At 36.8% G+C, this 15,275-nt stretch overlaps 1 protein-coding gene across 1 annotated transcript in view; it reads right to left on the reverse strand.

Moving 5' to 3' along the window:
• The window catches only part of LOC114045526 (disintegrin and metalloproteinase domain-containing protein 18-like), a 123,037-nt gene that overhangs the window by 65,768 nt on the left and 41,994 nt on the right, over positions 1–15,275 (reverse strand). The window contains exons 11-13 of the mRNA XM_027865590.1: positions 13,262–13,398; positions 9,266–9,449; positions 2,799–2,903 (exon numbers count right to left, since the gene is read on the reverse strand). Coding sequence (XP_027721391.1) covers positions 2,799–2,903; positions 9,266–9,449; positions 13,262–13,398 — 426 coding nt within the window. The remainder of the gene's footprint in view (positions 1–2,798; positions 2,904–9,265; positions 9,450–13,261; positions 13,399–15,275) is intronic.

Genomic DNA, 15,275 nt, shown 5'->3' on the forward strand with positions numbered 1-15,275 from the left:
AGAAAGAAAGAAAGAAAGAAAGAAAGAAAGAAAGAAAGAAAGAAAGATAGATCACCAACTACCTCTTAGGCATTTTGAACTGGGTATGCCACAGGCATCTCAAATTCAACATATAAGAGAGAAATCATTATCTTTTTCTCAAACCTTCTATTCTTCCAAATTGTCCTATTGCTGTCAAAGAGATGATCATCATGCCAGACACTCAGACTAATAGCCTCAGTGTCATCCTCACCTCCTCACTTTCACTCATCTCATTTTATCCAATCAGTTGTCAAATCTTATCATTTCTACCTCCACAAAATGTACGATATTTGTCCCCTTTTCTCTATCCACACAGCCACTACCCTAGGTCAGGCTGTCTCACCTCTTCTCCCCTAGACTATTACAACAGCTTTCTAAACAGTGTCCCTGCTTCAAGTCTCTCTCCCCACTCTCCCCCGTCCACTCTCTACACAGGGGCCAAAGTGATTCTCTGAGGGTTACCTCTTCTCCCCTTCTCTTCAGCTCACATCCTACCGATGCTTTCAGCCACTTTCCTCCTTCACCCTCTCTTACATAGGTGACCCTTCTCTTTGCCAAGGAAAATACCTCTGCTTGCACAAGTGATCCCATTCCATCTCTTCTTTCCCAGAAGATTTCAGTCTCTCCCTGTCTATCAGCTGCTTTCCTACTGCCGACAAACATGCCCATGTCTCCCCCATTCTCAGAAAAACTCTCATTTTATCCATCTATCCCCGCTAGTTATCACCTCATGTCTCTCCTTTTTGTGACAGAACTCCTTGAGAAAGCCCTCTACAACAGGTACCTCTATTTCCTTTCCTCTCATTCCTACCTGACTGATCCTTCTCATTCTCCATTGCTAGATTGTCATCACAGTCACATCCATTAATCATGAGTGTTCTACAAGGTTTCGTCCATGATTCTCTTCTCTTCTCCCATATTATTTCACTTGGTTATCTCATCAGCTTCCATATCATTTCAATGCTAATGATTCTCAAATCTATTCATTTATCCATCCCTAACCTCTCTGCTAACATACAGACTCACATTTCCAATTGACTTTTGGACATTTCAGACTGAATGTCTCATATACATCATAAGTTCAACATAACCCAAACTGAACTCATTAACATTCCCCCAAAACCCTCCCCTTTCCTGTCAAGGGTATCACCATCCTCCTAGTCACTAAGGTTCACAACCTAGGTGTCATCCTTGACTCCTCACTGTCACCCCTCATATCCAATCTGTTGTCAAGGCCTGTTGATTTTACCTTGATTACACCACTCATACATGTCCCCTTCTCTCCTCTGACACTGGCCTCCTCTTGGTGCAGGCCTGGACTATTGCAGTAGCCTGTTGGCTGGTCTCCCTGCCACAAGTCTCTTCCCTACTTCAGTTCCCCCTCCACTCAGCTGCCAAAGTGATCTTCCTTAAAATGTAGGTCTGACAATGATACCCTCAGTGGCTTCTTACTACCTTCAAAACTAAATGTAAAATCTTGTTTGGCTTTCAAAGCTTTCCATCTCCTTTCCAGTCTTCTTACACCTTATACCCCCCCCACACACACACACATACACACACACATGGTCTGCAATGCAGTGACACCAGACTCCTTTTTTTTTTTCCCTAAACAAAGCACTCCATCTCCTAACTCTAGGCATTTTCACTGGCTGCCCACTATGCCTGGAATGCTCTTACTCCTCACCTCCATTTCCTGGTTTTCTTCAAGTCCCAGTTAAAATCCTATATATACAAGAAGGTTTTCACAATCTGTCTTAATCACAGAGCTTTCTATCTGTTGGTCATCTCCACTCTATCTTGTATATATCTTGTTTATACAAGTTATTTGCACGTTTCCCTCATTAGGCTGAACTCTGTGAAAGCAGGAGCTGTCTTTTGCCTTTCTTTGTATCCCTAGTGCTTAGAACAGTGCCTGGACATAGAAGGCACTTAATAACTGCTAGTTGACTAACAATATCTATATAATGAGTTATGGAAATATATTTATGTAATATGTCATTTACAATATAATTATAATAACTGTATAATACATGATATATTCCTAAAATATAGGATTATATTATATTATAAAATATATAAATATAAATTATATAACTATAAGTTAGATATTGATAGTAATAAATTATAACTGTTAATACTAATAAATATTACATAAATATAAATGTTATATAATATATAAATGTGTCAATATATATTCATCCTCCTTCCAGAAATAATTGTATGTCATATTTTCAAATGATTATGAAGAATTTGGTTTTTGTTTTTATTATGACTCATTTTTATATGTTTGTTCAGAGCTAAATCTCCACTGATAGTCCATATGCCTGATTAACCTTAACTTTTACTAGGTTTTTTCATTTCTAATCAATCTTAGAATTTTAGTTTATACATAAATATATATAGTCTATATGTATATATATATTTATAGAGAGACTATAAATATATAGTCTATATGTCTCACAGCCCTCATTAAGCATCTCTTGCTTTCTCTTCCTAACCTCTAGCAAAAGTGTTTTCATTTAGTGGAATTTAACTTACTAGATATTATATGGACGATCTCAAGAATACTGGACCTCAACAGATTTGGGGGTATAGTTCAACAACAATTCCCTTAATTCAATTAGATTCAACAAGCAATATTCAGCACCTACTACATGTCAAGCATTATGCAAGGATACAAAAATGAAAAAACACCAGCCCCTTCTACAGTTTAGATTCTACTAGACTCAAGTGAAAAGTATATCGAAATATATTTCAGAACGTGTATTTAATCTTACCTGACAACTGTTTGTGCAACATGGTCCAAAGCCACATTTTGCTGAGGGTTTCAATTTACATGTCTCCATAACACAGCAATTTTTAAATTTACATTTAGAAAATTCCTGAAAATAAACACTACAAGTTATAAACAGTATGATTTTGTAGCATGTGGGGAAAAGGGAGACATATTTCAAGGACTTCTCTAATAAATAAATAGGCTTACTTAAGTTCATAAACTCCTTTTTTGGAGAGTTTTGTAGGTCAGTGTTGTTCAATATGGATTATGGCTTCAGGAATATATAATAAAACTGACAATTTTCCATAGCTGAAATCCTTAAGAGACCTAATTTACTAAATGGCTAAAAATGATAAATTTAGTCTAAAGTGCTTCAAGTTTTTTTCTCTTATTTAGCTTAAATCCTTGCCTGTAATCTTACATTAATTTACTTAGCAAACTTTTTTTTTTAAAGAATTGGGTCTTCATATCCCATCCAGGATACTCAAGTGCCCAGTTCCACTCTGATCAGAAGAAGAATAATGACCTTCTCTGTTTCTGACTTAGGTCAGTTTGCCCCTCCTTAAGGCAATATGATGGCCTCCCTCTCCTGGGAGCTTAGTGTATTAATGTAGAACTTGGTGTAGACACTGAAGCTCAAAACCACTGAGCTCAAGTGATCTAACAGCCTCAGGTTCCTCTGAAGCAGAGATTTTACAGGCATGCTAAACCTTTTCTTTAGAGACAGCACAAAGATAAAATTCAGCTGAATCTCTGTCCAGATTTTTCACAAAGTCTAAATTAGTGAAGTCTGAATTAAATGAAATTTTGTTATACTATAAGCAGAATGGGCAGCTAGGTGGCACAGTGAATAAAGTGCCAGGCCTGTAGTCAGGAAGACTCATCTTCCTAAGTTCAAATGTGACCTCAGACATTTACCAGCTTGTGACCCTGAACAAGTCACTTAACCCTATTTGCCTCAGGTTCCTCGTCTGTAAAATAAGCTGGAAAAGGAAATGGCAAACCATTCTAGTATCTTTGCCAAAAACAACAACAACAAAAATGGGGTCACTAAGACTCAGTCACAACTAAAAACTAAACAGCAACAACATAAGCAGAACACATTCCAGGCAATTCTTATAAACAACCTGTTTAACTGAATACTACCCCTGTTGGGCAGCTAGGTGGCACAGCGTATAGAGAGTACTGGGCATGGAAACTAGAAGATTCATCTTTGAGTTCAAATCGGGTTTGACACTTACTAGCTGTGTGTCCCTGGGCAAGTAATTTAACCCTATTTACCTCAGTTTCCCCATCTGTAAAAAGAGCTAGAGAAGGAAATGGCAAACTACTCCAGTATCTTTGCCAAGAAAACCCCAAAATGGGGTTATGAAGAGTCAGATACAACCGAACAACAACAACCCCTACTGTCCTATTGCCATGGTTGAAGTACTATGAAGTTAACTCAGAGTTTTTAGGAAACCTAAGATCTCACAAGTAAAAAAAAGTAAAAGCTATGAAAAGTATGAACAGTTAGGGTGGAGGGAAGGGGAGAAACACACGATGCTACAGACAGACCTGCTTCTCTTATATCCACCTGGTCCAAAGTGCCCACTCCTATGCAGTCTAAGTTTTTTTTTGCTTTGTTTTATCACACTTAAGCAGCACGGTGGTACAGTGAATAGAGTATAGGGCCTGGAGTCAGGAAGACTTCAGTTCAAATCTGGCCTCAGACACTTGCTATGTGACCCTGGGCAAGTCACTCAACTTTTGTCTGCCTCAGTTTAATTTGCATTCTATATACTGCTAGTTGTTGTTGTTTAGTCATTTCATTCATGCCTGACTCTTTGTTAGGCATGACAAACCCCATTTGGGATTTTCTTAGCAAAGATACTGGAATGGTTTGCCATTTCCTTCTCCATCTCATTTTATAGATGAAGAAACTAAAGCAAACAGGGTTAAGTGATGTGCCCAGGCTCACACAGTCTGAGGGTGAATTTGAACTCAGGTCTTCCTGGCTCTACTACACCACCTAGCTGCCCTCTACATATACAGGTAAATGTGTAATATTTCTGAAGATTCTAAGATAATATTTTCCATTTACCAAAGGCTTTATTTTATGGGAACCTAGAGCATTAGCATCAAAGAATAATTAAGCCTTATTCTGCTTATACCAGGGACACTTCATTTTCTGGCTCCTCAGGATAAAAAACAGCAAGCACTGACAAAATAAAAACTGGTTTCACTGGCATCATAAAATTTTTAAGGCATTAGAAAGTGTTCAAAAATTCAATCTCTAAAATGATATAAAATCTTTCTAAAGCATCAGAATTTGTTATTTTTCACCAGCTATATCCTTCTGCAGCACTGTAGTTTGTCATTTTTCATACTTTAAATGCCTTGGTCTGAAAGATAAAACTTAACTATCCTTACAAAAATACATACGGGGGGCAGCTAGGTGGTGCAGTGGATAGAGCACCAACCATGAAGTCAGGAGGACCTGAGTTCAAATCCAACCTCAGACCAAACACTTGACACTTACTAGCTGTGTGACCCTGGGCAAGTCACTTAACCCCAATTGTCTAAAAAAAAAAAACAACAACAACAACAAAAATACATATATAGCTCAACAAACATTTTCTCATTTTAAAAATAAAATGCCTCTTCAATTAGCACTGAGAGATATCAAAATACATTTTAAATTCCCCACTAAGAATCATCCATATAAAATAATCTTGGTCCTCCAACAATTGTATGCATGATATGACACTGTTCAACAACTTCAGACAATTCAGAAATTGCAAAGAATAGTTGTTCTTTCTGAGTCTTGAGATCATAGATGAGAAATAATATTAACACTGTATCCATTCATTAATATTTTTCTTTGATCCCTTGTTTGAAATCATACAGATTTCCATTTTCTTTTAAGGTGAATACAACTTTCTTATACTTTCACTAAAAGGATGTTTGGAATTCTACTTCTGCCAAATCAATCATCTATCCTAGTCACCATAGAAACTATTTCAAAAGTCCTCCTCTCTACTCAGTTCTCCCACTGCACCCCCTACTCTACCCACCTCAGCTGAGGACCTTGCCTCATACTTCAACAAAAAAATTAAAGCTATTCTCTGAGACCTCTCTCTTCTTCCTTTACTCTTCCATCTCAAAACACTAACACATCTTCCTCCCACTAACTCCTCTTTCATCCTTGTCTCACATAAAAAGGTGACCCTTTTCCTTGCCAAAGCAAGGTTCCCAAGATGTACCCCTGTTCTCATCCCCTACAACTTCTCAAGAAAATTATCATTTTCAACCTCGCTCAAATCTTCAATCTCTTCCTCTATTTGTTGCATCCCTCTTGTCTACGAAAATATCCATGTGTCTCCTCCACCCTTAAAAAAATTTTTTTAAAGCTTGCTTGACCCTACTCCTTTCTCAGATAAATTCCTTGACAAAAGTTGTCTATACTCCACTTCCTCTTCACACACTTTTTAATCAACCTTGGGCTATCTGTTTTCCAGTCTCAAAATTCAACTGAAACAGCTCTCTCTAAAGTTACCAAAGGTCTATCAATTACCAATGGCCTTTTCTAAATCTTTATTCTTCTTATCCACTCTATTAATATATGAGACTATTATCAAATCTTATCTAGAATTTTATACACTACTTTCTTGGTTCTCCTATTTGATGATTCATTTTCTGTCTCCCTTGCTGGATCTTTATCCATTTCTACCCACTAACTATGGATGTACCACAAGGCTCTGCCCTGAGCCTTCTTCTCCTTTCTCCTTCTACTATCTCACTTGGTAATCTCCTCAACTCCCATTATCATCTCTATGCAAATGATTTCCATTATCTCAAACCTTCTATTCTTTCAAATTGTCCTATTGCTGTCAAAGAGATGATCATCATGCCAGACACCCAGACTAATAACCTCAGTGTCATCCTCACCTCCTCACTTTCACTCATCTCATATATACCCTTCACCCAGCCTAGACCTCCCTATGTCCCCCGGCCACTTCCCACCCTTAATCCTATCTAGGCTCCAGTCTCCCTTAGCCACCTCTGGAGTTCTATTACCTCATACATTACTTGGCCACTCCTAGATCCCTCCCATAGTCTTTCTGTATATAGGGTCTATCTCATCTCCATTAAGATACTTGGATTCTTAAATCTAACCACCGGTTTTGATTCTTAGAATCTAGTCAATAGCTTACTAATACTCAGACTCCTTAAGAGTCTACCCAATATGACGAATGTTCTAATAAACCTCGTCTTTGGCAGAAAGAAGGCTTGGGTTGAATTCTTTTGGGCAGGATCCGCACGTTGTGATTTTGAGGTCCCAGCATCCCTAAACCCCTAAACCTCATCAGTACAGCGCCTAACACATAAAAGAAACTAAATGAATGTTTATTGATTGACTGTCTATCCTAAAGTGTAAGTCTAACCATGTCACTTTCCCTACTCAATAAACTCCAATGGCTCTCTATTATCTCAATGATCAATATAAAGTCCTTGTTTAGCTTTTAAAGCCCTTACTATCTGACCCTTACAATATTTCACAAGCTACATGAAATATAGTTTTCTATCACTGTACTCAAATATACACTGAATGACCTTTCCATTCTACACTTTCTTCCCAACAAGACTACTTAATTTTTTACTGACTGATTAAACCTGAGGACAATCAAAATGCCCTGAGGTGTGACTGAGTTAAAAGAGTTTTGTTTGTTGACCTACAGGCATCATACTTACACAACAGAAACTCCTTATGCCTGTAGCTTTGCAGGATACAGGATGAAGTATTTGCAGTCCTATCTCCCTTTCCTCCCACCAATCTGACTATATAATACTTCTATCTTCTAGTCTCCCTCACAAAGCACCCTGTGGAAAAAAGACAGAAGGTGACATAGGCCAAGTGAGTGAAATCACCACCACCACCTAAACTACCAACTCCCTTCAAATCCCAATGGAAACAGTCCTGGACCTTGAACCCAAGAGCCCTGGAACAGCTGTACCCACCTAGTTCAATAGCCGTTTCCAGTCTGGAATCTATGACCATCATTAAGAGGAATAATCCTCTGTGGAGATCACATTCTTCAACACCAACACCACCAACTACTGATCAAATGCCAAAATGAGCTTGTAAGCCAAGAGCCCTGGCAACTACAGTGTCTTCTAGACCATAAGTCCTGCTTCTAGCCCAGTCCTTGCATCCCAGAAAGTAACCCTTGTGGAAATGCAACCTCACAGGTGCTTCTGCAGGTACTAAAGCCACCATTTCCTCAACAACCTAAGGTTCTACTGAAGACAGAGAAAAAGTCCTTAACACCAAAAACTTTGGCACTTTCTCTTTCATTTTGCATTATTTCATAAATGCATTTTTCATATTCCTCATACTTGTTCATCTTAATGCATTATAACAGTCCATTACTTAGAATCACAGATTCATAGGAACATAGATTCAGAGTTGAAAGGAACCTTAGGCTAAAGCTATCAAGTCCAACCCCCTCATTTTACAGATGTGCACCCTGAAGCTCCAAGAAATGAAGTGACTTGCCCAGGATCACAAAAGTAAGAAAAGACTGGGGGAAAATTGAACACATTGAACTCCTCTGACTCCAACTGCTGTATAACATGGCCATAATTACAAATGATGCTACTATCAATATCTTTGAAAACTTAGCTTTTTTATTTTGCTCGAGATAAACTTTCAGGTTACATTTCCTATAATAGAATTGCTGTATCTAAGAGAATGTAATTTTTACTATATAATGTCTGATTACTCTCCAAAAAAATTGTAATTTGCAATCCCATCAGCAATGAATGAATAAAATTATTTCTCTACACCACCACTAACATTTAGTTTCACTGATTTTAATTATTTTTTTCCAATTTGGTGGGGATGAGGTAGTATCTCATAGTTTTAAGCAGATTAAGCATTTTTCACATGATTATAAACAATTTCTTTCCATTTCTGAAGAGTATTTTCATATCCTTTGACCAGTTATCTACTATAAACTATGTTATTTTTGTAAATATTTAACAATTCCTTCTATTTTTAGATATCAAAATTTTATGTCATATTTGCCACAAATATTTATCACAATTTGTTATCTTCTTGTAATTATTTTTTTATCTGCAGAAATATTTTATCTCAATGTAGGTGAGTACATCTCTCTTATCCCTAATAATTCCATCTATATGTTGAATGAGAAAAAAGTCATCTCCCCCACCCAATTGTCATATATAAATTCTTTTTTGTTCCATCTTTTTTATAATTCCTTTTGAAAAGATTTAAGTCTCTCATCTAACTAGAATTCACTAAGGTTTCTGGTATTAGATGTGAGTATATTCTTATTTCTTAAGTACACTTTAATTTCTACAACCTTAAAAGAAATGGTCCCAACTCTTATTTCATCTATTAATGTACATATGAGAAACACAAATATAAATCCTGTCGCCAGGTATCCTATATTTACTACTAACCTCTTTTGAACCACAATCACACTCTTCATCACCTTCCACAAAACCATCTCCACATACTGCATCTTCTTTGTAAACTGGGTTCACATATGGATGATTTTGAAGACATTCAACCCCACTCTTTGAAATGAAATGTTTAAAGTCATTCAGACTGCAGCTGCTAAAAACCTTTACACCACTGGAATGCCTAAAATTAAATTATATTCCTCAGGCAAGCAAATATAATTATCTTCACAAAAAACCATATCTGAAAAAATGTCTATGAGATATGAGAATGCTTACAGTAACATCTTCCATAGAGAGGAAAAAAAATAAACTCATGGAAAGACCTGTTGTTTCATAGTTAATGTCAAATTCAATTTTGCTTCAAACTTCTCCAAGAAATTTCTTAAGAAATATATCACATTACTAAATCAATAGAATATAAGGTTGTCATTCACCTTCATTTGTAAAGGACAAATCTATTTTCTGCTTTGTCTACCTACAGTGATACAAAACAGGCATCTTGATGTCCTATATTTTTCTCCTAAAACACCTAAATCTTTTGATCTACAATCAAATTTTAGTTTTAATCATATTTCAGTATTTAACATATTATCATTTAATTAATCTTTCATTTGTACAGGCTTTAGTAATGCCAAGAAAAAATTATATTCATTACAACCATGTCTTGCCACCTTTAATATCTGGCCATGTGTGATATTACCTTCAAAATTCCAGGATGAAAGATGTCCATTAATTCAGAAATATAGACATTTCATAGCAAATACAGCAAAGTTCTTTCTGTATGTGTGCTATTATGACAGTGAAATCACAAATTATAGCCTCTTAAAGCTAAAATCATTTATGTACTTACTCAACTCTTTATCTTATAGATGGGGAAACCAGGGACCTAGAGATGGGGAAACCAGGGACCTGTCTAAGGTGACATAGTCAGTAGTAACAATATGATCCCACCTCTGGCACTTACTGGCTGACTTACTAAGCAAGTCACTTAACCAAGTAACTAAAACTCTAAGTTTCAGAGCACTTTCTTCTCTGCATTAACAGAGTGAGATTCCTCACCGGCAGTTCCCAATACCAATGAAATCCTAGGTCCGACACAAAAACACACACACAAATGATCATATTCTGACAGAAAAGCATGAAGTGAATAAGCAAAGTACAAGTATAAAAGTACAGAATGGCTAAATTAAACTCAATAAAAATTTCTTAAATGTCTATTACACATAAAGCATTGAGTGCCAGGTGCCATAGGGGCTTGCTCTTTTTTTGTTTGAATATTCTTCTTTGCAGAAAGATGACAAAATTACTGCTGCTCACACAAGACCAGTAAGATGACAGAGGAAGCTAACTCTCTTGTAACAACTTCTACATCCTACAAAATGCAATCAATAAGTGATGTACCAAGACACACAGTAATGAAAATTGCAGCAACAAAGGAAAAAGATGGAAAACATCCCCATGCTGTAAAGCCTTCTGCAATAACACGAAGGGCTGAGTGAAGAAAACAGGACTCAACCTCCATGCTGCCTACACTATACCCTGCTATAGAAAGAAGCCTGTGTTTTGAACTTTGGGTGAAGTGGCTTCTGTCACTTCCTTCTTCACAGGGGCCTAGTTTAACCCCCTACATAACCACCCCCTAAACTGGGTTTGTAGGGGAGGAAAAGCATTGAATCATCTAGCCCTACAGCTAAAGAGGTTAATGTAGGTTAACTACATGAAAGGGGAAGTACTCAAAAGTGCAAAGGTGATCTTCTGGGCTATTAATTTAGATACTCCAATAATGCATTTTACAACCCATCCATGCATGCCCTTTCTATCCCACTATGGTCAATGCCCTCCCAAAGGGGACCTCCTCACTTTCTCCAGTCATCACAAGGATACCATGGAGCACTCATGCTGTCCACCTGTCATTCTTCACAATTGCTACATGATCACCCAATCTTCTTTTCGAATCATATATCTCCTTGATGACAGCTTTTGCTCCTTTTCTTCTTTGACGTTACTCATCTGTTGTATGTTGCAATCTGCTCACACACCCTGTAATTCCCCATTGCCCCATGTAATATTCATTTGTCAATTCTTTGTAGCATTATGTTCCATGTGTCATCGTCATAAAGCCATACTGGTAGAATATTTGTATTTGTATTAAAAAGGTGAGCCTTTGTTTCTGGGAGATGTGGTCATTAAGGGAACATAGCAGTTTCCTGAAGGCAATCCAGCCTAGTCTCCTCAAATTGCTTAATTCCTGGCCCAACTCATTGTCCATTTTTACTGGTAGTCTTACATAACATATATGACATATGTCTGTATATATTTGTTTATGAATGTATACATATATCTATATAGACATATAAATGGTACTTGATAGGGAATAGTTTGCCATAAAAATTTTTTTCCAGACTTTTCCATTTTTTTCTGTTTGTTGTCCTTCCATTTAAATCCTTAAATGCCCTCAGGAAGACTTTGCTTAGTTTGACCTTTTATGAAGCTTTCTTTAAACTAATTTTAACTTCCAGTGCCTCTTTCTGCTTTATGATGCGACAATGCTCATAGATTATTATCCATTATCCTTCTTTGTAAGATTTAATAAATAAATTTATATTTTAAACAAGTATTACATTTGACTGCTATCTCTCTTCACTTAGTAATGCAAGTCTTTACTGACCAAGTCATTTTTAGTCTTCTTGTTATGGCAATAGATCTATATTGATTAATCTTCTGCATAATATTGCAATTAGCATCAATGTCATTCCTGTTGTCCATTACCCAGTTTTCACTATCAATCCTTTGTTTAAATAGGTCAGGACTGAGTTGTTTCAATTGTATGCCATATATTTTTCCCATTACCATTCTTTCTTCTAACTTTTTAGTAATTCTCACATTGCTTCTAAATGAGTGATCTAAACTGTACATAGACTACTGATTTGTGAATGACTCCCACATCAATAGTGAGTCTTTTCTTATCTATTTATAACCAGTTTCATTTTTTGTACCATGTCATTCAGGACTAGACTATGCCTAGTTTCTGATTCTTTTCTAGGAAAAAAAAATGGTCCTCAAATGGTCCTAGAGCACTCCTAGACAATAATTTTAACCATTTTCTCTGGATTCTCTTGCCCAGGAAGGGGTAAGGCTAGTGTCAGAGATAGAAAAGAAGTAGGGAGGGAAGAAAAATATAGTTCTTACTCAAATCACTATGATCTTTTTCCCCCAGCTTATATTGTATACAATATTTTAATCCTAGCCCACTTTGCCCCAATTTTCTAGAAGGGGGATTCTAATTCTAATGGGGAGTCTAATTGGAATCATTAGATCCAGAACAGAATTAATGCCTTCCTCTAGGCAGCAGAAGACTACTGAATTAGGGCTCGTAGGAGATGCATATAAGGATATTCATTCCTTTCACCATTTATGGACCATTAAGCAGCCAGGAACAATAGCTCTTTTAATAGCCCTAAAGCATTCCTGGATGGTACCTTTTACTTACTTTCTGTGAGTATTGCTAAATAGGATCAGAGGCGGAAGCAACAGGAATGAGGGTAGGGAGGATAAAGATCCCGCCCAAATTTCTGTGTTTTTCTTCACCACTACTGAGCCACTTTCTCTTTTTCAATGCCTTCCATACTATATCTCTCACCTCATTAATCCATATCTCATTGCCCAACTCCTTCCTACTTCCCACTAAATAATCCTTTCCCTTTAGGGTTATCACTATGCTTGGGAAGTGAATTAGCTCTTATTCTAGACATTAGGTGGGTACTCAGTAACTACTTAGTACCTCAAACTCTTGCTATGAATACCTAGGGAAGTGAATCACTTTCAATCAAAAAACTAACTCTAAATGAACCTTAAAGTATATTGACCTCCCTCCTTACACACTTCCCTTTATATCTTGCTAGCGTTCAGCGGTATTTCAATAGATTATAGATCCTAAAATATTACAAAAACAACCCCCCCCAAAAAAGATAGAAAATAGAGAAAATATCTTACACTGCTTCAGGGTTCATTATGCAGGTAGCTCTTAAACAATGACACATGTTGAGGTCATCATAGGTCAGTCCCAGATTAAGGCCAAGCAACTGTACCATAATAACTGAAAATGTCTCCAATGTAACTGCTTTTGGATACTAAATTTAAAAAAAAAAACCATAGATTTAAAAAGTTATCTGAGAACCTTATGCAACTATAGAAAAAAGAATTAGTATAATCAAATCTGTATGTTCCTGTCAAGAATCTGTGGTCACAGTTTATCCATTTTTTCTTTTTCTGCTATAAATACTTTAAAGAAAACTATTTGGAAAAAACTGCAAAACCTTTTTATTCATGCTAATGATAAGATTAGGAAATATGAATGAGACAACAACGTATTAAATCATTAATATATTTTTGTATCACACAGCACACATTTTGTAGCACTTAGAACAATGCCTAGCACATAGCAGGTGTTTAATAAGTAGTCAATTAATAAGAATCCTGAAAGTCAAAGACGAGGAAGTTCTAAGTAATCATCTGTCATTTTATATTCCCTTCTTTCTCAGGACCTCAAGATCCAACTCACAGCCTTCTTCTTCACTCCAACCTCAAATTAAGAACTTCAATATACATACTGATGTCCTTTTGAATATGTTGGCTTCTAAGTTCATCTACCTCAACTCCTCTGTCTTCACTCCTTTCTAGCTGCTCAAAGAGATGATGTACTATAGCACCTTAGAGCTCAATTATAACCTCATGATCTTGGAAATCTGCCCTGATCTTAACCTTCTATTCTTCTATGTCTCCCTATGTTTCACTCCTCCTAAACTTATTCATCCTCACTGTGTCCTTCCTTATTCTCCCATCTTTACTTCTACTCTGCCTCACAATTACTTCCCTTCAAAATCTTAACCTTAAAGCTAACCCAATTCAACTATACATTGTCTTTCATACTTAAATCCCTTGCCCTATGTCCTACCACCATTCAATCCCTGGCAATTTTCACCCTGGGTTCAACTCAACCATCTGTTTGCTATGTTCCTACTCTCATGTTCCTGAATGCTACTGGAGAAAGCCACAGTTGGACCAGTTGGGTGCAGTATAAATTCACTTTAGCTAATTTCAACTAGGCCCTCTCTATTCCAGTCTCTCCCTAACCTTGTCTGGCCTAAATTCATTATGCCACTCTCTCATGCTAGAATCCTTCATCTCCTACTCTACCACATCTCTATTATTCCAAACCTCAAAACCTACTTCAACATCTATATTCTCTTTTATTCCAAAATTTATCCATAAATTTTTTTAAAAAAACATTTCACCTGACCGTGGCACCTCCTCCAGCTATCATCCTATATTTCTCCTCTCTTTTAATGCTACCTCTACAATTACCACCCACTCACTTCTCAACTCTCTGAAATCTGGTTTCTGCCCATAACACTTCAAAGACACTGCTTTCATTCCTTACCAATAATTTCTTGGCTATTTAACTTGACAGCCTTTTCTTAGTAGTCATCCTCCCTTATCTCTCTGTACCTTTTGACACTGTTACTATAAACCTCCTAGATATTATCTAGATACATTATCTTCTTTCTGGGCTACTGCAAATTCAGGCTCTTTTCTGGTTCTCCTCTTTTCTATATGGTTGCTTTTTCAGTCCTCCTTACAGCATTATCAACCAACTCCCATTTCCTTAGTCTGGGCGTACCCCAGAGCTAATCCTGGATCTTTTTCTCTCTTTATACCCTCTCCATTGGTGAGTTCATGAGTTCCCACAAGTTCAATTATTAGTGACTAACTCCAAGACCTATTAAGCCGTAAACTAACTCTTAAACTTTAGTTCCACGGCACTTCTTGAATATCTTTTTGGCATCTCAACTTTAACATGTTCAAAATAGAACCATTTTCCTTCCCTAAACAAACCCCTCCTCCTTAGTTCCATTTTTGTTGAGGGGCCCCCTGACTGCTCTCTCAAGTTTATAACTTCAATATTATCCTTGACTCTTACTTGTCCCCTAATAGTCTGTATCCAATA

Source organism: Vombatus ursinus, unplaced genomic scaffold, assembly GCF_900497805.2.
Source record: "Vombatus ursinus unplaced genomic scaffold, bare-nosed wombat genome assembly UNPS02014778.1, whole genome shotgun sequence".
Taxonomy (NCBI): Eukaryota; Metazoa; Chordata; class Mammalia; order Diprotodontia; family Vombatidae; genus Vombatus; species Vombatus ursinus.